Genomic DNA, 24,753 nt, shown 5'->3' on the forward strand with positions numbered 1-24,753 from the left:
ACTCCTTAACTCCCTTTTAAAGCTGCGTCAGAAAGCATTTGCATTGGACATCAGATCTGGTCCAAAACACAAAATGCTGTGATGGTAGCAAAAACACAGAAATGCCGGAGGAACTCAGCCGGTCTCTCAGCGTCCAGAAGAGGGATATTACTGACTTTTCGCACCTTATGAAAATTGAAGGTATGAATCTTGAAGAGGGACTCAGGCCTGAAGTGTCAGTTCTTTATCTTTACCTCCCATGGAGGTAAAGAGCTGAGTTCCTGTGTTTTTACATTGAATCTGCTCCAGCACCCAAATGCTTCCAAAGTTTTGGAAGGGGGAGAAAAATTCTTTGGAGAAGAATAGATACAGAGAACAGTGTGCTATGGTAACGGCAAAGAGGCACCTGATGAAGGAGCCCATTTAGTCAATTAGGTTCATGCTATCCCTCAGTACCCCATGACCATGAGCAGTTGTACTTAGCCACTGTGTGTGGTGGGAAATGATGTTTCCCCTTCCCCCATGCTGAAGCTGGACAAACTTTACCAAATAGACTGACCCATTTGATTGGAACTGTTCCAGATCGGTCGGCACCTTGTGTCTTAGTATCAGAATGAATTTTCCTCGGATAATGGAAAAAAATATCGGTGGCCTACAGAGTTCCTGAGAAACTCTGGACACTATGTAACTTAGACCCTGTACAACCATGCATGTGAAATTTATTAATATACCAGAACCTAGCCAAAATGCTTCCAAAGTTTTGGAAGGGGATAAAAAAAAATACTTAACTCCCCCTGTTTCCAAGGACGACCAACAAGCATGTATTCTCCAACAGATAACACATAATACATTCTCTGGACTGGGTCCATGGGTAAACTACAGTGCAAACACAGTAGGAACCAGCTGGCGGTTGGGTATGAAACCAGTTCTGCAAATTGGGGACACTGAGTATACGTACTTGTTGGTTATCCTTGAAAATAGGGACACACGGTCCAAAGTGTAAATGCTTACCTGTGGCATTTATTTCGAATTATTAATTCACACTTTGCCCATCCTTTTGAAACCACTTACACTTGATGTATCTTGAAGTTTAAGTTCTAGGATAAACATTTAATAGATTGCACTCAGTTAGAATACTGGTAGTGTTACAATATTTCGCTTTGCTCAAACAAAGATTGATGATGAGATGAGGATAGACTCCCAGTGCTCGAGGGAATGGAGGTCAGCAAACGGGACCACAACCCAAAAGGGAGCTGGTGATTCAGTGGTAGTCTATGCTCACAGGGAAACACAGCAAGTCACTGACACCACACCTCCGCATTACAGACTTGGGGCGGACAGGCCTCGTGAAGTGTCGGAGCAGTGCTCTGATCATAGAAAACATAGAAAATAGGTGTAGGAGTAGGCCATTTGGCCCTTCAAGCCAACACCGCCATTCATTTTGATCATGTTCCAGCTCTCTCTCCATAGCCCCTGATCCCCCTAGTCACAAGTACTAAATCTAATTCTCTCTTAAATATAGCTATGGAACCGGCCTCAATCACTTCCTGTGCCAGAGAATTCCATAAATTCACCACCCTCTGAGTGAAAAAATTCTTCCTCATCTCAGTCCTAAAGGACTTCCCCTTTATCCTTAAACTGTGACCCCTGGTTCTAGACTTGCTCAACATTGGAAACAATCTTCCTGCATCTAGCCTGTCAAATCCCTTTAAGAATTTTGAACGTTTCTATTAAATCTCCTCTTAATCGTCTAAACTCCAGCCATTACAAGCCCAGTCGTTCTAGCCTTTCTTCATATGTTCCGGCAGCACTGCACCCCTGGTAGGGAACAATAGAAAATTTCAATGCTCAAACAGATCCTTCTACTCTGTACTTAAATATTTTTCTTCCTAGTCCAGTGGTTCTCAACCTTTATTTTTTAACCCCACCTTTAGAAAACCCATTAGCCATAGGTGCTCTGTGGCTAGTAAAGGATTACTTAAGGTGAGGAAAAAATGGGTGACCTGGACCAAGTTCATAGCCCTCCGTACTCCTCTTATCCATGTACCCATCCAAATTTTTCTTAAATGTGAAAATTGAGTCCACGTTCGTCACTTCAGCTGGCAGCTCATTCATCACTCCCACCACTCTCTGTGTGAAAAAAAATCCCCCTAATGTTACCCCTAAACCAGTGGTTCTCAATCTTTTTTTCACTCACATACCACCTTAAGTAATCCTTTATTAACCACAGAGTACCTATGGCATAGAATGCGGCAGGGTTGGCGTAGTGGTTAGCCCAATGCTGTTACAGCGGCAACGATTGGGACCGGGGTTCGAATCCCACACTGTCTGTAAGGAGCTTGTACATTCTCCCGTCTCTGCGTGGGTTTTCCCCGGGGACTCTGGTTTCCTCCCACTGTTCAAAAACACACGAGGGTTGTAAGTAAATTGGGTGTAATGGGCGGCACAGGCTCGTGGGCCGAAATGGCCTGTTACCATGCTGTATGTCTAAATCTTTTAAAAATGAACCATTTAATCTACTCCCCTGTGCTCTGGTTTGCATCTCACCTATCCTCATGTGAAAGGTCAGGGCAGAGTGGGAGGCTGGTCTGCCAGTGGAGGGGTAAAGGACCCACAGGCGTTGGTACCAAGGGAATGAGAATCGACCGTGACACATGACAATGTTGTTCTGCACAGTGTGTGGTTGGAACCTGGCTCCGATGGAAGCAGGGGAATAGGCACTGGCGAGTAGTTTCCAAGGCATCAGAGAAGTGGCTGGGCTGTGGTGTAACTGGTGAGCTGCTCTGATGAAGAGGCAGCAGAGAGAGGATGGGGCAAATAGCCTTCCATTCATAGCCTTTTCATGAAGTGGCATGCCATTCTGTCTTGGACATACAAGGACACCATCCTCCTCAATATCAGGTGGAGGTAGAGATGAACAGGAAATTGTACATCTACCCTCTTTGAGTGAGTGAGAGTGAGCTCTCAATGAGAGGCTGGTCGCCCTGTGGAAAATATACGGCTTGTCAGGGTACTCCCTATGACTTTGCAGAACCACCGACACAGCAAAAAAGTATTCAGATACTTATTATACAGTTACTCTCTGTGGCTGCATTTATATAGCACCTCTCACAGCCTTTGGATGCCTTGAATCATTTTTCAGCCAATCAAGTACTTTGAGCTGAATTCACGGCAGTGTCTAATTTGTGCGGAGCAAGTTCCCACAAACTGCAATGTGATACAGACCACCTTCCTGGCGTTGATGGCAACCAGGACAATTTCACCAAAGGGAGAGGATTCCTGGTGTGCAAATACTGACTGGCCAGGGTGGGTAATGAGATGTTTGTGGAGAGGCAGCACAGATATCATGGGCAAAGTGGTCCGCTTCTGTGCTGCAATCATTCCATTAAGTTGCATAGAATCTGCCTTGGGTACCAGTGAAGATCAATCCTTTCTCAAAATCCTTCCCGTCCCATGCACAGAGCTAGAGATTAGCCCTCATACCCTCAGAAAGCCAGAGATGAGAGAGATGAGCTGCAGAAGACATGTATACCATGGAGAGCACTCTGGCTGGTTGCATCACTGTCTGGTATAGAGGCGCCAATACTCAGGGCAGGAAAAGCCCACAGAGGGTTGTTAACTCAGCCTGCGACATCGCGGGCACCAAACTTTACTCCGAGGACATTTACAAGAGGAGATGTCTTAAGAACCCCCTCCACCACCCAGGCCATGCCCTCTTCACTCTGTTACCATCGGGAAATAGGTACAGGAGCCTGAAGATGAGCAGCCAGCGGCACAAGGATGGCTTCTGGACTGGACTCTATGTGGCTGCAGGTCAGTGGCAGCTCTGGAGAAGAATCCATGGACGCTCAGTGACTCTGAGAGGACTTCCTTTTGCTTCTCTTTCTCTGGCCGTTAATAGCCACGTCAGACAATTTCTGCAGCTGGTGAATTTGTCTGCCTTACGACCGACGTAAACAAACTTTATGTTGCACTGTCTTTATTACACGATAATAAATGGAATCTTATATTTTATTTATCTTATAGCTTCTTCCCTCTGCCATCAGATTCCTGAATCAACAATGAACCACAGACACTGCCTCACTGTCTTTTTCTTGCACTATTTTTATTTTGTGAGGTGGTTTATAGCAATGTTTGCTCTGTGATGCTGCCACAAAACAACAAATTTTGTGACATGTTCATGACGACAGATTCTGATTCTGACATGTGAGCTCAGCGGTGCCAATGACATGAGAGGCTCCCAGGAGTCGCAGATGTACTTCCTTTTGCTGATAAACAAGCTGGCTCCTTCCGAACCGAAGCTGAAACCCTTCATAACTGTCAGCTGGAACCCATGATTAGATTTCTGCTTTGAAAACATGCTCTGGTGAACTGCCTTGCCATTACCAGACTCTGCTATTCTCATCTTGTGTGGGAGTCTTATTCAGATTGATATCTTTCCAGTCAGTTTTTCCACAAACATCTTTTCGCTAAAAGGACAAATTATTTTCTGCATATCTATTGAGAAGTTATTTCCAACGAAAACTCTTGGGAACCCCGTTCTCAAAAACCAAAGACTAGCCAGGCTGGTCTTCCACCGCATCTGATTGGCTCGGTGTTGCTATTGTTTGTGATTGGTGTTCACGCTGCCATTTCCCATCAGTCCTTTCTGACTGATCTAATTGGCCAGGTCCCAAGGGATAATTGCTGGATGCAAAAATAGTTCCCCTCTTTTACACCCCTCAGACCAGCACTGTGTTCACTCTGTTCTGCACCACGTTACTTTTACTGCACCTCAAGTTCACAGATTTCAGACAGTAGGTCTCAATCAAAAGAATTCCTGCTGCCATCCCCACATTCACTGATTGTTGGCTTTCACCCCAGTTGTTTGGCTTTGTTGATGGACTGACATTCTTGATGCCACATCACTGTCGCTCTACTAAAACACGACAGTCTGCGGCTGAAGTAAAAACACAGTGCTGGAGAAACTCAGCAGGTCAAACAGTGTCCTTTATCTCTCTCTGGCGATTCATCCTATAGGATGATGACGGTCCCTTTCAGCCAGTTTGTGGGGTTTGATATGTGCGATCTGGAGTGGGTGTATACAGGCCGATCCTTGACAGGCCCTGCTTGCCATGGACTTGGCAAGTGAGGCCTAGAGGGGCAGAAGCTCCGTTGTGGCGCTTCCTCTGTTGCCTCTTTGAGTTTGTTCTCAGCAGCGTCCACACCTTGTCTGCTGGCGTCCCTCCACTGCCAGCGATCTTGAGCCAGATCCTCCCCTGTTGATGGGGCCATTGTCAGCTTTCTTAAGGCTCCTGTGCAGAATATTCTTGTACTGCAGTCACTGACCTCCTCGTTTTCAGGTACCACTGTTGGCTGTAGGAGATGTCCTTGGGCAGTCTTCTGTCAGGCATTCTGACAATATGTCCTGCCCAGCGCAGTTGGGCTGACATTGCCAAGGTTGAAACTGCTGGTATTTCAGGTTGAGAAAAGACCTCAATATTGGAGACTTTGACTCGCCGGGTGATCTTCATCAGAGAATGTAGGTGACACTGCCACAGTTGGTCAAGCTGACTTAAGTGACTCTGATATGGGCACCACGTCTCACAACCATATAGCAACCGTACATTTGATATGACAACAGCCCTGTGCACCTTGCACTTGGTGGCCAACCTGATGTTCTGTGACCCAACCCGATCATTCGGCTGACCAAAGGCAAAGCAGGCCTTTCGGGTTCTTGACTCAATCTCTATATCTAGAGAAGCTGAAGAGGTTATTATGCTGCCCAGGTCAAACAACGTACTTTATATAGCAAAGATAAAGATACACAACCAATGTTTCAGACGAGCCCTTCATCATGGTATAACTGCTGCTCCGGCTGGTTCCACTGCCTGGTACGGAGGTGCAAACACTCAGTACCAGAAAAAAACTCCAGAGGGTTGTTCACTCAGCCTGCGACATCACAGGCATCAGACTTCACTCCATCGAGGATGTCTACAAGAGGCGCTATCTTGAGGAAGCAGCCTCTATCCTCAAGGACCCCACACCCAAGCCATGCCCTTTTCACTCTGCTACCATCGGGAAGGAGCGTTCAGGAACCTGAAGATGAGCATCCAGTGGGACAAGGATGGCTTCTTCCCCTCCGCCACCAGATTCCTGAATGATCAATGAACCAGACACAACCTCACTTTGATTTTTTATTTTCCTTGCACTGCTTTTATTTATTCTGTAAGGTGGTTTATATAAATGTTTGCACCGCGATGCTGCCGCAAGACCATGAATTTGGTGCTATGTTCATGACAATAGATTCTAATTTTGATTCAATCAGCACGTGCTCAATACTTTACTGAGAAGGATTGTGAAAGAAAAACATTCTTGTGTCGCTTCCGACTGCCCTGCCAAACATGAAATCCATGTTGTCCGATTCTGATTCCCCACCAGTCCATTATTTTACAAATATTATAAATGTTTATATTTCTCTCTTTTGCATACTTTCCTTTTCTTGAGTATTGATTTTTCCACTACCGATAAGTGGTAATTCTGCCTGGCCCGCAGGGAAAAGAATCTCAGGGTTGTATGTGATGTCATGCATGTACCCTGACAATAAATCTGAACTATTCAAAATGGTCGATATTAACCCCTGGGGGTAGATGGGACTATCCAAGAGGTCGATAAATCCCTGGGGGGGGGGGGGGCGGTCATCGATTGAATGTTTGCTCCTATGGCAGTGGTGGCCAACCTCTCACGAGAGCGGGCCGCCATGTTGCATTTGGCTTTGGTCTTTGAATAAGTTGAGACTGAACAGGAGGACGGATTGAATGTAGAAGAAAGATGTATGTGTTCTCAGTACATTTGGTAGTGCCCCCTCTGCCCAGCACCTCCACCCCACCCCCAGCACTGCCATCCCCCACCCCTGCCTGGGGGGTCAATGAGGAATAAAGTATGGCATGGTCTAAAAGGTTTGGGGACCCCTAATTTAAACCATCGATGATTTGGGACACTTTATCAATTGTCCTTTCATCCGTCTTTACTCTGCAGCATGAAGCAAGCGTTCTCTGAGAAGCATGGATCCCAAGTAACATGCATCTTCATCTGGGGGTGGAATATACAGGCAGGTTTCCCTGGCCTATTTGACTTTCCAAAAATGCAAGCAGATGTTGCTGCCCCTCTGGTTTTCCAGCAGTGGCTGCTCTAAGCAGTGTCTCTATGTTGAGTCAGAGGATGGTTTTGTAGAAGATAGTTCTACATAGGAATCAGCTCACTACGTCTCTGAAAGCCTTGACCATAGAAGACAGGAGCTTCTTCAAGCCTTGCAGCCAAAGATATTGTGATCCCTGAACACACAGCTCCCAATGTAAGATGATAATGCTTTTATTTTGAGTAAAACCACAGCCCAATAAGATAGAAGGCCAACCTTTCTGATGTGGTTTTTTTTTACGTCGGCCAGTTTCTCTCTGTGGTTGGAAACCATTTCAAATATTCATCACTGCAATACATCTTCCCCGTGTCACAGAGAAGTTATGTTTCTCAAAAACCACGTGCATTTTCCATAATCTAAGTGATTTATTTTGCCCTCACATAAATTCTGAGTTTTTATACTGAATCTCAGATAATTTAGTGGTGATTTGTGGATTTAGTAAATGGAAGGTTTCTATTAACCACACAAAAGAGCTTGAGAAACTCAGCATGTACATAAGAGGCAAATATACAAGACCAGAAGATACAGTAGAAGGGTCTAGTCCACCCCATCATTCCATTATGAGCTGATCCATTCTCCCATTCCCCTGACTTCTCCCATAAACTGTGATACCCCAGCTATTCAGATAATTATTCATCTCCACTTAAATGCACCTACATGGTCAGCCCAAAGGGTTGGTTTGTATATCTTTGCCTCCTGTGGACGCTGTGTGACCTGCTGAGTTTCTCCAGCAGTTTTGTGTATGAGCTACAATCTCAACCTCTGCAGACCTTTTTTCACAGGGTTTCTATTACCCTAGCTATCGTAATATGGTGTAATATAGCTTTGAGTCCCCACAGTTCTCAGACCCCTTATTACAGCCAAAGGTACACTCCGCCAAAGAAACTGTGACTGAACTCATGTCACCATTAAATCCTCTTCCTGTTCTTGCCCCAAAACAAGCGAATCATCTCAGGATGTACCAAGGAATACTTGTGCCTTACTGCAAATATATAGGGTGCCTGCAGCATTGCATGTAAATTTGGTTTTCAAACTTCAAAAGAGAATGCACAAAAGATTTATCAGATTGTTTCTTTAGATAATATGACTGTTGAACTTGTGGAGACCGACTTGGCTGACCTCCATCCTGGAGAATTTAGAATGAGACCTGCTCACATGAAATTTATTCAATACTTAGAGAGCTTGACAGGATAAATGCAGAGGTTTCTCTCTCTCACTCTCCTTACTGACGAATCCAGAACTAAAGGTCTCTGTCGCAACATGGCAATGAAATAAGGAAGGTGATGAATCTTCGGTATACTTTACCACGGAAAGATGTAGGATTGTAGAGTGCATTCAAAGCAGGAATCAATAATTTCTAGATGGTAGAGGAAAAGAGAGAGGAGTGAGGATGGGCAAGAATGTGGTGCTGAAAGGGATCGTTCACGATCTTGTTCAATGATTGAGCCGACTTCCGAGGCCTAATGTGAAAGGTAGCACCTGTAACAATGCAGCACCTCCTTGGTATTGCGAATATCAACCTGGACCATTTCCTCAATCCGCTGGGCAGGAGTCAACCACAAAACTTGCCTCAACGAGCCTCTGATTAGGGCAGACTACGTTTGTCTGCACTGCATCTGTTCATAAGATGGTGAAACACCTCAGTACATTTCACAGAAGATGGTCTGGTCTCCTTACTTGAGGAAGGATGGACTGGCTTTGGAGGTGGTGCAGAGGAGATTCACCAGGTTGATTCCAGGGATGAGGGGGTTTAGTCTATGAGGAGAGACTGAGATGTCTGGGACTGTATTCGTTGTGATTTAGAAGAATGAGAAGGGATCTTATAGAAACATCTAAAATTATGAACGGTTTAGATAAGATAGAGGTAGGTGTTTTTTCCATTGGCAGGGGAGGTGGGAACTAAGGGACATGGATTCAGGGTAGTCAATTTAGGATGGAGAGGAGGAGGAACTGCTTTTCCCAGAGGGTGGTGAATCTGTGGAATTCACTGCCCATTGAAGCAGTGGAAGTGATCGTTTAAGAATACAGGGAAGGCCATTTAGGACGGAGATGAAGAGTATTTATTTTACCCAGAGAAGTGTGGATCTGTGGAATGCTTTGCCGCAGAGGGTGGTGGGGCAGATTCACTGGATATGTTCAAAAGGGAGTTAGATCAGACTCTTGTGGGCTGAGGAGTTGAGGGTTATGGGATAAGGCAGGGAATGGTTACTGATGGAGAATTATCAGCCATGATCTGAAAAATGGCGGTGCTGGCTTGACAAGCCAATTGGCCTACTCCAGCACCTACTGTCTATTGTCTATAAGTATATTTAAGACAAGGTAGGATAGATTTTTACATAGTTGGCGAATTAAGGGATACAGGGAAAGGCAGGTAGGTGAAGATGGGCCTATCATCCAATCAGCCATGATCACATTGAAGAGCAGAGCAGGCTCGACGGACCAAATGGCTGACTCCTGCCCTTATTTCTTATGAAACCTCTGTCACCAATGCTTGGGTCATGAATGGAGATGCATTGTAAGGTCTAACTGCCCCCATCACTCCAACCAACTCAACACCAAGTAAAGCAATCCAGACCAGTACGCGGATTAGGAATGACCAGGCTGCGAACATAATAGTAGGCTATTCAGCCCTTCAATCCTGTCCTTCCCAAGCCTCTTCTGTGCCAGTTCGTTATAGCCCTCAATTCTCTGATGCCTCAAAATTTTACCTGCCTCATCTTTAAGTGACCAGTGTGGAGAATTCCAGAGATTCACCGCACTTTGTCTAAAGAGGTTCCAATGCACATCAGCTTCAAATGACTTGGTAACTGTGGTCATTAATTCCCAGGCTCTACATCTCAGCCACACCACCGCCTTTGGTAGGAAGCAGATCATTTGATATCAAAGTGCCAGAAGAATCTCATTTACCACCTTTTCTATCATTCTCCCTAGCTTTGTCTATGGACCAGGTCCAAAAGCCTGAGGCCTGGTCTGCAGACCAGACCTAGAAGCCTGAGCCCTGGACTGTTGACATGCTCAGAATCCTGAGGCCTGGTCTGCAGATAGGGCCCAGAAGCCTGAGGCCTGGTATCCTTCCACCATCAGACTCTTCAACAACAAACTCAATTAGGGACTCATTTAAGGACTCTTACTTTTACACTCTATTGATTTTTTTTCTCTCTGTATTGCACAGTCAGTTCGTTTACATTTCAATATTTGTTTACATGTGTACAGTTTTTGTGCACGACCAATTAGTGGTAATTCTGCTTGGCCCGCAGGAAAAATAACTCGGGGTTGTATGTGATGTCATGTATGTATCCTGATAGTAAATCCAAAATCTGAAAGTCTTGATCAAGAATGATAACGGCTTCTTCAAAACCTGCAGCCAAAGATATTGTGATCCCTAAACAGACTGCACTCAATACAAGTATAACACAAAAGTCTGCAGACAATGTGGTTGAAGTAAAAACACAATGCTGGAGAAACTCAGCAGGTCAAACCGTGTCCTTTATGTAGCAGATAAAAATACATCACTGATGTTTCAGGCTCAATGTTTTTCAGAGAAAAACCATACACCAATAAAATAGGACAATCACTTTTACTATTCTTTAACGTTGACCAGTCCCTCTCAGTAGTCGGAAACCATCTCATCTCTCAAATATTGATCGCAGCAATACACCCTCTATATCTAACCATGAACACTCTTGGCTTGAATCACCAATGTTGTTCAAATCTCCTCCCCATAAAGAAGTGTACCTAAAGTTGATCACTTTTAACCAAGACGTCCATGGATTTTGCCTCAACTCATGACCTTTGTCCTTCCACTTTAGCAGATACTCAGCACTATGGAAACTCAGGTGGCAAATGGTCCGACAAACAACAACACATCCAACGGCCCCTCCCTCAACAACACAAACTGCTCCATACCAATGATGGCCGGGCCGTCCGACGACAGCAAGACCAACCTCATCGTCAACTATCTACCACAGAATATGACGCAGGAAGAGTTCAAGAGCCTGTTTGGCAGCATTGGAGAGATTGAATCTTGCAAACTGGTTCGTGATAAGATCACAGGTAAGTTCAAGTTTATTATCAAATTGTACATACGTAACGCGATGAAACCATGTTTCTCTGGACCATGGTGCACACACCAGTGGTGTGGAATAACCATGGGACTGTTAATTCACAAAATACATCGAGTGTAAGAATGAGGTATTCATCATGAACAACAGGAGTTATTGTGTTCAGTTCCACGTGGAAAGAAGAAAGGTTTTGAGAGATAGAGGGGAGATTTACTTGAGTGATTTGAAGAATGAAGGGCATTTGCTTTGGGTACTGGAATGGGTCCAATTGAGGGAATCTGATAGTCTAAATCATCAGGGCTTTGCACTGAGTATGCTTAGAGCAAGTGCTCCTATTGGCCAAAGAGTCCACAACTCTGAGATTGTGAAAGAAGGTCATTCAATAAAACATTTTTGATTGTCCAGAATTTACTTCAAAAAGGTAGAAAATGCAAATTCAAGAATAGAATGGAAACTAATGGCAGGGAGAGGGCAGGAAGTGAGATTAGATATATTGTCCTTGCATGGAGACAGAAGAGATTCAATGGGCCGAATGGCCACTTTCCTGGTTTTACCAGGTCTGGACAGACTCTGCCAGAGCAACCCAAACAGTTGCTGTGTTGAGAGTTTAACCTTGCTCCAGTTTAAATGTTTTGCAGTGGATTAACTGTGTTCTTTATCTATTTACCACAGCCTCACACACTATATATGAGTTAACAATAGCTAAGAAAAACAGAGAGTCTCACACTTATATGACTCCATTCAGAGCCTTGGGTCACTAACAGTGTACAACCAACGATATTCTTCAAAGTGCAGCTAGTGTTGTAAAACTGGAAACATAATAATCTGTGTACAAATATTAAAATCCACACACAGCAAGAATCAAATCATCTGCCTTAGTCAAAGGAAAATGTATTCGCTGCAGCACAAGAGAGTAGAAACAATCCTTCAGGCCCTCAAGCCTGTGTCCACCATCAACCAAACCCCAACTCTGATCTCACATTCTCCCAGTACCCCTTGGATTCTACCGCTCACAGGGGTCCAATTAACTGACCAACCTGCACGGCTTTGGGACGTGGAAGGAAACTGGAGGACCTACAGGAAACTCCTCACAGACTGCAAACGAGGTCTACATTGAACTCTGCTCCTTGATGCTGTATTGCTGGGCCGTTCCTAGTTGCCCCATCTTCTTTGTAATCTTTTATCCCGTCCTGAGAGAGCAGATAGAGACACCGGAGTTGCTGAGGTCTCCAATGAGGAGCTTGTGCCCAAAACCTTCAGAGTCGGGGGCAAGAATGCTTTCTGCTAAGGTATCTGTCATCTTCCATGATCACAATGAATGGTGGTTTGAATGGATGACTCCTGCCCTTATGATTCTTTGACATGGCCAGCATCATACAACTCGATAACTCATTATATTTGTACATTTTATGAAACTCATCAAAATGTTACCATTTGTTCAGAACAATCTGACATTTATTTGGGGTAAAGCCAAAACTTTGAATCATATAGTATTCCAGTTAACCGGAAAGCCAAATTAATTTATTTGCAACATTAACAACTTAAATGAAACTCTCAGCTGTTTTATTTCAACTGCAAGTAAACTGAATGTTTTGTTTTTGTTTTTTAAAAAAAAGCATAATTCTGCGAAATTAGTCAAAAAATCACATACCTGAATTGGGATAGAAGGGAAGACATTTTCTGTTCCACTGTTTGGCAGGCTGCATCATTTCCTATAGTAGACAAGAAGTTCTATGACATCACTCTTACAGCAAACAGGAAATTTTGCCAAGTTGCTTTTCGAAAAAAGTTCCTTAAAATTTTTTTATTTGATAATTTATGAATAAAAAGGCAATTCAAAATGTATAGTTTGCAGCAAAAAGTGATGGTTGAGTTACCTTTGAAATATGAATGGGACAAATGCTTTCTTTTTATTATCAGTCAGTCGTTTGACATTTCATACTGCTCTAAATAGATGACTGTTTTTTTATATATGCAACACGGTAGAAACCGATTCCGGCCATTGAAACTCGTGCTGCCCAATTACATCAAATTAACCCCCGGTATGTTTTGGAGGGTGGGAGGAAACCAGAGTGCTCAGAGGAAACCCACACAGACACGGGGAGAATGTACAAACTCCTTAAAGACAGCGCGGGATTTGAACCTGAGTCGCTGGTGCTGTAACAGCATTGCACTAACAGCTAGGCTAATTGTGCTACCCCCAATTAGCCAGATAATGAGCAGAGGGATTTATCCAACAACCTGTTAATATTTATTTACCAATCTACCCTTTATTTTTATTATCACTTTCTGTACTGGGGTCGCTATTGGAGTTGGTGCTGGACCAATCCTACCCATAACCCCTTGCATGCTCCCCATTCATCCTGCCATGATCAGTCAATAAGGTGAGTTGCTTCTCCAGTCTATCGTCAATGAAAGCCTATCAGTTTCATCACCTCAATCTTTTGTGGTAATTGATGGTGCATCATTTTTTTAAAAACCTGGACATACAGCGTGAGTCCGTGCCGCCCAATGACACCCAATTAACCTACGACCCCCGGTACATTTCAAATGGTGGGAGGAAACTAGAGACCCCGGGGAAAACACACGCAGACACGGGAAGAACATACAGCACAGGATTCGAACCATGGTCCTGATCACTGGTGCTGGAACAGCATTGTGCTAAACACTACGCCAACCGTACTACCCGCTCGGGTTATGACTGAGGAGCTTTTAGCTTTTATGTTTTGGACCTCCTTAATCCTCTCACCCGTGTGCCCAGCTTGCCACAGCACTCCAACTTAATTGATTAATCTACCATTTATTGGCTCCCAGTTCGACAAGTTCAAGTTTATTGACACTTGCAGTGAGAAAGTTCGTTTTAAGATTAATCCAGTTAGTCCACACAAAATACAACAGTGACAGAGAGAGATCGTACAGACCGAAGGCAACATTTTTTACCTGTGTGAGGTTCATTCAGATGTCTGATAGCGGCGGGAAAGGAATTGTCCTTGAATCAGACATTGCGTGATCTCACACATATGAATCTTCTTCCTGGTGAAGAGAATGTTGTCAGGGTGGGGTAAATAATTTAGCATTTTGGCTGTTTTTCCAAGGAGTCGATGGGAGGGGTGGATGAGAGTTTGGACTGGGCCACATTCACAACTCTTCTCGGTGAGTCCTCGACCACAAGTGCTCTGTAATTGGGCACAGAGATGTGAGAGAGAGAGAGAGAGAAAGAGAGATGTTATCCTCTATTAATGCATTCTGGTTAACCTGTACTAACCTATTAACCTGCATTAATCCCATCTGGATCTTAACTGACTTCTACTAAACAAAGTTGAAACAGGAAGATAGAACCACATTCAAAATACGATACAGTACAATAAAATTATTCAAAAGTTCAAAGTTCAAATTCATTGACCAAGAACAAACATGACATCTCATACAAGCCTGGTTCTTTTTCCTGTGGGCAAGGCAGAATTACCACTAATTGATAACTGTAAATTGTACTCAAGAAAAAAAAGATATGATTACAAAAAAGGGAAATGTAGACAAATGTGAACAAACTCACTGTATAAACACAGAAAAAAAAAATATTTTGTCATAAATAATGTGCAAAGTAAGAGCCCTTAAATGAGTCCCTAATTGAGTTCGTTATTTAGGAGTCTGATGGTGGAGGGGGAGCTGCTGTTCCTGAACCTGGTGGTGCGAGTCTTGTGGCATTGATACCTCTTTCCTGATGGCAGCGGCGAGAACAGAGATCGTACAGACTGAAGGCAACATTTTTTACCTGTGTGAGGTTCATTCAAATGTCTGATAGCGGTGGGAAAGGTATTGTCCTTGAATCAGACATTGCGTGATCTCACACATATGAATCTTCTTTCTGGTGAAGAGAATGTTGTCAGGATGGGGTGAATAATTTAGCATTTTGGCTGTTTTTCCAAGGAGTCAATGTGCTGGGTGGTGCGGATCCTTGATGATTGCTGCTGCTCTCCAACGGCAGCGTTCCCTATAGATGCTCTTGATGGTGGGGAGGGTTTTGCCTGTGATGTCCTGAGCCATGTCCACTACCTTTCGCAGGGCTTTATGCTCAGGGGTATTGATGTTCTCGTACTGGACTGTGATGCAGCCGGTCAACACACTTTCCACCGCACATCTATAGAAGTTTGCTAAGGTCTCCAATGTCATACCAAACCTCTGCAAGCTCCTAAGGAGGTAGAGGTGTGGACAAGCTTTCTTCGTGATAACATTCATGTGTTGGGTCCAGGAAAGGTCCTCTGAGATAGTAACTCCCAGGAATTTAAATCTCCTCACCCTCTCCACCCCTGATCCCCCGATGATCACTGGATCATACACATCTGGTTTTCCCTTCCTGAAGTCAACAATCAGCTCCTTGGCTTTTGTGAGATCAAGTGCGAGGTTGTTGTTGGTGCATCATTCAGCCCAGTTTTCAATTTCCTTCCTGCATGCTGACTCATCATCCCTTTTTAACAACCAATTGCTCGGGTGTTAATTGAGGAATGTACTGCATCTCCTTAATCCCCTCTCCCACGTCATCTCAGTATTTATCTTGCACCAGAAAGGATAACAGACAGTGTGGGATGTGTAAGAATTATTTTATGCACTCCAGGATCACCTCCACACCTTGTCCTTAGTTCAAACATTTTATTCAATAGGACACTAAATATTGCAATGGACCCAAGTTGTTTTGTCAATGAATTGAGGCCATTCAGTCCATGGAGTCTGTGCTAACTCATTGAAATTAGTCTCCTTTCACTAAACTCTTCTCTGTCTCCCCCACCTCCTCTGGAGAATTTATCAATCACATCAATTTGACAATGAGCTGTTGGTAGAACAGTGAATGGGGAAAGTAGAGAAGGTATTGGATGGAGGTCAGGTTCCTTCTTGGACTCCAGACCCACACCAAGCCCATTTATAACTCATTCTGGCCCCTCCACTCCACACCTACAACAGCTGGTGCTCCCATCATGGCCTGTTCCTCTGAAGGAGCTCATTGAGATTAATTATTAATTATGAAAAAAGCTACCTTTTTGTTCATTTTTCTTCAGTTCACTGTATAATTTGACAGCATGACACGTCAGCAGCTGACAAGGTGGTCACGGGGGCAGCGACTTGGAACAATCCTGGTGTGTGGGATGCGTTTTTACATGGTGTTCCAGAACAGAAAGGCAGAGCTCATGGAGAGTGGTCCCTGCAACACCTCCATGTGTGGTCCAGGGTCAAGTTTGGTTTGGATCTGCTTCCAAGCATCATTTGAGACATTTTGCTACTAAGAGGTGCTCCATAAAGGAAAGATATTGTCATTGTCCAATTTTGTGAAGCCGTCTAGGTTATGTTCACATGGAGATCCTTGACTCCTCAGGAGCTCAAGGTACTCTCCTCAAACATGGTCTCTCAGTTTATAACCAGCTGCATCAAGGAAGCCAGATTTCTCTTCCCATTGGTCTTCAACCCTTCACAATCACAGCTCCCTTGACGTTAACGTTACACCCACGCACTCTCTGCTGCAAATTCCTGCTGTGACTCATGTACACGTCCACAGTTCTGTTCAAGCCGAAAAAGAATGGCTGCACTGCTGTAACATCAACTTTGCCACTGATGCGGACCACAGGGAGCAAAGTCCTAGTGCACCCCCACAGGGTCCAACTGCAGTTGGGTCTGTACAAGCTTTAAACACCTGTTAAAGGAGCCAACTGTGGTTTATTCTAAAATCCTGCGACTATGGGGTATGGGCCCAGATGACGGCACCTATGATTGGCAGAGGCCTCAAGGGGTTGCAGAATCTGTTGAAGCAGAGGACTTAAGCAGGGCATCAGAAAACAGGGAGACCATCACCCCCCCCCCCACCCCCTCGAATAAGGAGAAGCAGAGGAAACAACGTGGATTGTGACCACGGCAGCAGACCAACAAGGGGCTCTGAGGCTGAAGGACACGCAGACGGTCACTCAAGGGAAGGAATCCATGCAGGCTACAAGCGACTGCAGTCAAGGGACTCGCAGCAGGCTGCAGACTGCTGCAGACTGGCTGGAGACTGGCTGAAGGGGTCCTGGTATTGGAACTGTAATGTGACAGGGTCCGAGAGGCTTCCTGATCATGTCAGAGGTGTGCATCTGGAGCTCGGGTGGCAGACGGTTTGGGCTGGATGCTGTGTGGCTGCTGAGACTGTGGGAGCACTGGAGGCAAATCCAGGAACACTCAGGGACTCTGGGGGGGGGAATCTCTTTTGCTTCTCTCTCTCTGACTGTAAGGGGTTCCAGACAATTTCTGCTGATGGCGAATCTTTGCCTACAGTGGACTAAAGGACATTCCATGTAATATCACATTTTCTGTTTTATTACATGGCAGTAAAATAATCTAGAGTCTTGAATGTTCACCTCATCAACAATGGCGATAGAGAAATGAAAAGGTTGTCTGAACAAAGAAGTTGGAGAGACTCAGCAGGTCAGGCAGCATCCGTGGAGAAAATGTTCTGTCCCTTGAGGGGTCCTGACCTGAGACACTGACTGATCATTTCTCTCCACGGACACTCCCTGACCCCTGAGCCTCTCCAGCTTCTCGTTATTCACTTTAAGATTCCAGCATCTGCAGTTTTGGTTTCTAGTTTGGCAAGAGGGAAATACTTGGTCGAAGCAAATGTTGTTTACAATCAAATTCTTCAGGGGACCAATATAGCTCAAAAGAAATGCTGCACATCCTTTCACTGATATTTACTTTGAAGCGCGGTCACTGTTGTGTCATAGTCTGAGGACCCCCCACCCCCCCAACCCCGACTGTTGACGCCGTTAACCTTCAACTTCCTCTATTTATGAAACTTTGTGGGGCTCAGTGCAAAAACCTGGATGGAAAGGGCAACCCTGCTACATTCAATAAATAGAACAGGTTAAAAAGAAATTAATTTTATATGAAATACAATGTCCTGCATATGAGCTGTTTACCAGCAAGAAAACTGTGGAGAATCTCGGTTCTGATAAGGAACATCAAAACCAAAATAAGGTGCACAGAAAACTCTTTTCTTTGGAACTCTCTGCCTCCGTGGACAGTGGAGCTCAGATCATCAGAAAAATAGAGGAATTAAGGGTTAGCATAGATCAGACAGGATCAGATAGATGAGCCAAGTGGCCTCCTCATGCCCCTTTTCTGAGGTTGTGCCTGCTTGGTTGGGTAGCACAGTGGTTCAGCGACTCAAGTTTGATCCCCCACCTCTGGTACTGATTCTGTGGAGTTTGCATGCTCTCCCTGTGACAGATACTTATAGGGAAAACTATAATTCTAAACTAATTGAATTAAATTAAAAGAAACAGTAAATAAACAAGATAGATAATAAATAATCAGAATAACCCTAACACAAAAAAATGATTCAATAGTGCAGACAATACTTCTGTGGTGTTGGGGAAACCCACACGCCAGCGATCGGGTCATGGGTTCGAATCCCACGCTGTCTGTAAGGAGTATGTACATTCTCCCCATGTCTGCATGAGTTTTCCCCGGGGGCTCCGGTTTCTTCCCACTGTTCGAAATGTACCGGGGGTGTAGAATAATTGAGTATAAATTGGGCAGCACAGACTCATGGGACAAAATGGCCTGTTACCAATGCTGTATTTCTGTCTGTATGTATGTAACTAGGGGAGCATCAGGTTTCAGAATTATTGTCAGATACAACCCTGACATTCTTTCTCCTGTGGGCGAGTCAGAATTACCACTTACAAGTGCCTGATAGCTGTTGGGAAGAAACTGTTCTTGAACCCAGAGGTTTACAGACTTCTGTAGCTTCAGCCTCGTCTATCAAAGTGGCCTTCTAGAACCTTCTTTGCTTTCTTTTAATCCATTAAAACCAAACCTTGGATTCCTCGATTCGAAGCAAAGGTAACATCTAACAAAAAGATTTAACAACTCTGGTTATCTGGAAGAGATTATATAGAGATTATGATGTCAGTCAGTGATGTTCTATCACTTTATTTGAATGAAACTCACAAAATATTTCACCAGATTTATGTAATTTATAGATTTTAGAATTAATATCACAGAGTTTACTCAGTTTAGAATAAAATATGCAAACATTGTTTCTGTCATATTTCTCACTAACAAATGAGGAGATTACTACCATTCTGTAACCAGAGAGTTGCTAAATTTTAAACTTACTACTGTTTGTAAAGAGCAACAATCGTGGGGAATTATTGAAGTTTTTTTGTTGTATTGGGTGCAGGGAAACAGCACAAGTGTTTAATAAAGAGGCCTCTCGAACCTAACCCATCCTTCAACAAGATCATGATGGATATCCCTCAACTCAACACCGTTTTCCTGGTCTTCAGCCCTCAGTCTTGAGAAAGGGTCTCGTCCCAAAACATTGACTGACTATATCTACCCATGGATGCTCTCTGTCCTGCTGAGTTCCTCCGGTCTGCTCTTGATCCCAGAGTCTGCATCTCTGCATCCCATGGATGCTCTCTGTCCTGCTGAGTTCCTCTGGTCTGCTCTTGATCCCAAAGTCTGCATCTCTGCATCCCATGGATGCTCTCTGTCCTGCTGAGTTCCTCCGGTCTGCTCGATCCCAGAGTCTGCATCTCTGCATCCCATGGATGCTCTCTGTCCTGCTGAGTTCCTCCGATCTGCTCTTGATCCCAGAGTCTGCATCTCTGCATCCCATGGATGCTCTCTGTCCTGCTGAGTTCCTCTGGTCTGCTCTTGATCCCAAAGTCTGCATCTCTGCATCCCATGGATGCTCTCTGTCCTGCTGAGTTCCTCCGGTCTGCTCGATCCCAGAGTCTGCATCTCTGCATCCCATGGATGCTCCCTGTCCTGCTGAGTTCCTCCAGTCTGCTCTTATCCCAGAGTCTGCATCTCTGCATCCCATGGATGCTCTCTGTCCTGCTGAGTTCCTCCGATCTGCTCTTGATCCCAGAGTCTGCATCTCTGCATCCCATGGATGCTCGCTGTCCTGCTGAGTTCCTCCGGTCTGCTCTTGATCCCAGAGTCTGCATTTTTTGCCTTTCACTATCACCTTTCTGGTTCTGTCATTAGTTCTCCACACCACAAACGGGCCTGCAGCTGACGTGGGCATTATCCCTCCATAAATCTTCGTCCACAAAGCCAAGCCAAAGAATGTGGTTAAGAAGTAGAAGCTGGCAACTATTGCATAAAACAGGATAAGTGTAAATGAGGTGGGCAGAATGGCTTGTTTCTGTCCCGTCTTACAGGAAGAGATCTGTGATATCAGGTTCACTCTGGGTCCTAATGTGGTTAGCGTAGCAATTAGTGCAATGCTGTCATCGGGACCAGGGTTCGAAACCCGTGCTATCTGTAAGGAGTTTGTACGTTCTCCCCATATTTGCATGGGTTTTCCCCAGCTGCTCCGGTTTGCTCCCACCCTTTAAAATGTATTGGGGATTGTAATTCACTTGAGTGTAATTGGGCGGCATGGGTTCGTGGGCCAAAAGGGCCTATTACTGTGCTGTGTGTCTAAATTTAAATTTTTTAATTAAAAAAAATTAAATTTAAAAGAACAAACACAATCCTTTAGCCTTTTTGCAAACCTTGCCAGTTTGGAGGCGGTGCAGACAGTTCACCAGGTTGATTCCAGAGATGAGGTGGGGGGGGGGGGGGGGGGGGGTTGGTCTATGAGGAGAGATTGAGTCGTCTGGGACTGTACTCGTTGGAATTTAGAAGAATGAGAGTGGATCTTATAGAAACGTATGAAATTGTGAAAGAGATAGAGGGAGGTACATGGTTTCCATTGGTGAGGGAGACCAGAACTAGGGGATGTAGCCTCAAGATCCAGGGGAGTAGATTTAGGATGGAGATGAGGAGGAACTGCTTTTCCCAGAGGGTGGGGAATCTAGAATTTTCTGCCCATTGAAGCAGTGGAGGCGACCTCAGTAAATCTATTAAAGACAAGGTTGGATAGATTTCTACATATTGGGGAATTAAAGGATATGGGGGAAAGGCAGGGAGGTGGAGATGAACCTCTCATCAGATCAGCCATGATCTCATTGAATGGTGGAGCAGGTTCAACAGGCTGAACGGCCAACTCCTGGTCCTATTTCTTAGGATCTTATGTACCTCCTCCAGCATCAACCCAGTACCATTCTCAACCCTGCCCCCTCCATGGGCATCCAGTTCCAAATCAATGGGACTTGAGTATGTTTGATTGGAGGGGAGAGCCAACTGGGGTCCTATCTTGAGATTGGGCAAATACAGAGAAATCATTTCCTGGTTTTACCCAATTTCCAAGGTTTAAGGAGGATTGGGGGGATTCAAGGAAGTTTTCTTTTTCACCCTGGAGGTGGAGCATTGCCATCTAGGTCCTAAAATGGCCAAGTCAGGGATGGTGAGAGGTAAGCTAGAATGCACAGAATGGGCTGAATGGCCTGTTTCTCTACAGTATGACACAATGATATTTAACTCTGACTGTGGGGGTCGATGAAAATGGGGAAGGTGCAACTTATTTGCAATTTCAAGCTCAAAAGTTACATCAAGGATCTAGAGATATTCTCTTGACCACCCGCAAATTGACGTAATACCACCTCATATTCTATCCAGTCACGCTCCAACTGGGCGTCATCCACACCATCTTCTCCAGTTTCTATTAGACCCCTCCACTCCCCTCCCCTATCTTTCGCTATGTCTCCTTTCCTCGAGCTCTGCCTTTCTCTCTCAAGCTCTGTCTTCCCTTTTCCCTCAGCTCTGCATTCCCAGAGGCAACCCCCTCTCCATCAGTCAATTCTCATCTTCCCTCTCTCCTGATCTCCTCTCCAGATCCAATTATCACCCTTTGACTGCATTCCTCCCCCTGCCCTTCCTTTTGTTTAGGCACCTGCCTGCTTTTTACTCATACCCTGAACTGTCGGGGCCATATCTTCCTGTGGACACTGTGAGACCGGCTGAGTTCTTCTAGCCTTTCTGTGTGCTTTCTCAGGTTATATACCCAACTCAATGAATAAGACCAATGTTTAAATCAGACAGGGAGATTTGGAGACTTGAGCAGAGGAAGCCAAAACATCGATGTTCTGGGTGAATTTGATCAATTGTAAGTGATTTGTAGCTCCAATGCACATGGCACAACAATTTGGGTGATATTGCCATGGCAACACACCGTTCAACAAAACTGAGCAAAAATAGCATCATAAAATCTCTCCAATATTTTTTCTGAAATGCAACTGGGAGCAAAAAACTGATGTTTAAAACAAAAATGACTTTGGAAAGCTTTTATGCAGAGCTCAACAATACATGCTGGTTCCGAAATTCTGAAATGCGTCATCCTGAAGCCCTGGAGATTTGTGCATTTCCCAACCAAGGAAGCAGGCCTTCAAACACCAGCATTGTTCCCATTTCCCACTCTGCTTCTCCGCTGGGCTGAGCAATTGTCAGGACAACATTCCCAGATATGGACCCTTCACAGCCCTTGCTTTTCTTAAAAAAACACCACGCTGGAGAAACTCAGCAGGTCACACAACATACTTTATGTAGCAAAGATAAAGATACAGAACCAACGTTTAATGATCCCTCGATGACGGGCTTAAGCCTGAAATGTTGGTTCTGTATCTTTATCTTTGCTGTATAAAGGACAGTGTGACCTGCTGAGTTTTTTCAGCGTTGTGTTTTTACTTCATCCACGGTGTCTGCGGACCTTCATATTTTCCTCCTTGCTCCATGATCTGACTTAGTTCCACCTTCTCAACAATTTATTCTCAAATTTATCTTGGGTGTGACTGTACTCAATGGTCTCGCTCTCTGGGCAAGAGAGTCCTGACATTCTGGAACAGAACACGAGTACTGTTCTTCTTAAGGAAATTAAGCTTTTGTCGTTGGGTGCCATAGATTCAGACAAAATCCATACAAACCTTTGGAGGAAATTGTTACATCAGAAACCCACATCCCTTGTCTTCCCCTCTCTGCCTTCAGTAGGGACCGATCCCTCCATGACTCCCTCGTCCAGACATCCCTTTCCCTGCAGCTGCAGGAAGTGCCACAGTTGCGTTCACACCTCTTCCCTCACAGCCCTTCCAAGTGAAGGAACACTTCACATGTATCCGCGGGAGTCATTTACTATATCCATTCCTCCTGTTGCAGTCTCCTCTACTGTGCGCAGACTAAGAGATCGCTTCACTGAGCACCTTTACTCTGTCCACATCAATGTCAAGGATCTCCCAGTATACCCTGATGAAGGGCTCAAGGCTGAAACGTTGGTTATATATCTTTCTCTTTGTTATATAAAGGACACTGTTTGACCTGCTGAATTTCTCCAGCATTTTTTATTTCAGTTACAGTGTCCGCAGACTTTCATGTTGTACTCCTTGCTTCACTTGATGTCTCACCCCTTACCATCCTTCCCTTTCCACACTCCAGTCATTGGACATCCAATCTGACCATCCATCCAATCATCAGGTATATTTCTCACAAACCAATGGGTAACTTGATCTTGGCCATTGGCTGGAGACCAACATATAACATTGCTGTAATTGGTAAACAACTTTTGATTGATGATAGGACCATCAAAGTTCATGACACAGAAGAGGGCCAATTAACTATGGTTCTATTGGACTGAGTACAGGTCAGTGGGATTGGGCAGAAAAATGGATCAGCACAGACTAGAAGGGCTGAAGAGGCCTTTTCCTGCGCTGTAATATTCTATGGTTCTAACTCCTTGTGTCTATGGCAACCAGAAAAAGATCTATTTAATGCCGCCTCTCCATCTCTCAGCAGCGACGTAGTTCCCAGCTGCAAGTTTTCATCCACTTGAGGAGAGGCTCTGCCTTCACAACCCAGCCGGCAGATTTCCAGTCTTCCTTCCAAATCCTATGTACGTTGAATGAAGGAATAAATGAAGTTTATTGTCATATACAGGAATACAATGCACAGATGTATCTAGGAAGCTGCCACAAGTAAGACTTCCTTGGAATCTGTACATTATATTCTTGTGTATATGACAATAAATTTCATTTATTTTTTTATCATTCAGACATAACGTAAGGGGCAGCACGGTTGCCATAGTGGTTAGCGCAACAGCGCCAGTGACCGTGACCAGGATTCTGTGTGGTTTTCCTCCAGGGGTGTACTGAGAAGTAAATTGGGTGGCACAGACTTGTGGGCTGAAAGGGCCTGTTACCATGCTGTATGTATAAATTTTTTTAAATTCAATTCAAAAATTTAAATATTTTAAATTTAAATTGGAGAAAAAAATCCTATCCAAGTCATTGGGTGTGTTTAAGACAGAGATTGATTAGTTCTTGATTAGCCAGAGTAATAAAGGTTATGGGGAGAAATAAAACACAAAAGTCTGTAGACACTGTGGTTGAAGTAAAAACCCAACGCTGGAGAAACTCAGCAGGTCAAAGCGTGTCCTTTATAAATCAAAGATAAAGATACAGAACCAACATTTCGGGCTTCAGCCCTTCATCAGGGTGTGAGCAAAATGTAGGCAGTCGCCGAACACAACGGTGGGGGGGAGGGGGCGGGGGGAGCAAATACCCACGGGCAGGAAGTAATAAGAGAGGGAGGGCACAGCAGCAAACAAGGGGAGGGGATAGAGAGGGAAGG

The 24,753-nt window shown here is 44.5% G+C and overlaps 1 protein-coding gene and 1 long non-coding RNA gene across 4 annotated transcripts in view; one reads left to right on the plus strand and one right to left on the minus strand.

Moving 5' to 3' along the window:
- Positions 1 to 989: 989 nt before the first annotated feature.
- On the minus strand, positions 990 to 14,387 carry LOC138758375 (uncharacterized). The gene is made up of 3 exons (XR_011354260.1): positions 14,158 to 14,387; positions 12,869 to 12,929; positions 990 to 1,076 (listed from the first exon to the last, which is right to left on the minus strand). It is a non-coding gene; the product is annotated as an uncharacterized lncRNA (long non-coding RNA).
- Positions 10,966 to 24,753, plus strand: part of LOC138758374 (ELAV-like protein 2) — a 36,965-nt gene continuing 23,177 nt past the window's right edge. For all 3 annotated transcript variants that reach the window (XM_069927200.1, XM_069927201.1, XM_069927202.1), the window contains exon 1: positions 10,966 to 11,209. In XM_069927200.1, the coding sequence (XP_069783301.1) occupies positions 10,981 to 11,209 (229 nt within the window). In that variant the 5' untranslated portion in view covers positions 10,966 to 10,980. The remainder of the gene's footprint in view (positions 11,210 to 24,753) is intronic.

This window comes from Narcine bancroftii, chromosome 3 (assembly GCF_036971445.1).
Source record: "Narcine bancroftii isolate sNarBan1 chromosome 3, sNarBan1.hap1, whole genome shotgun sequence".
Classification (NCBI taxonomy): domain Eukaryota; kingdom Metazoa; phylum Chordata; class Chondrichthyes; order Torpediniformes; family Narcinidae; genus Narcine; species Narcine bancroftii.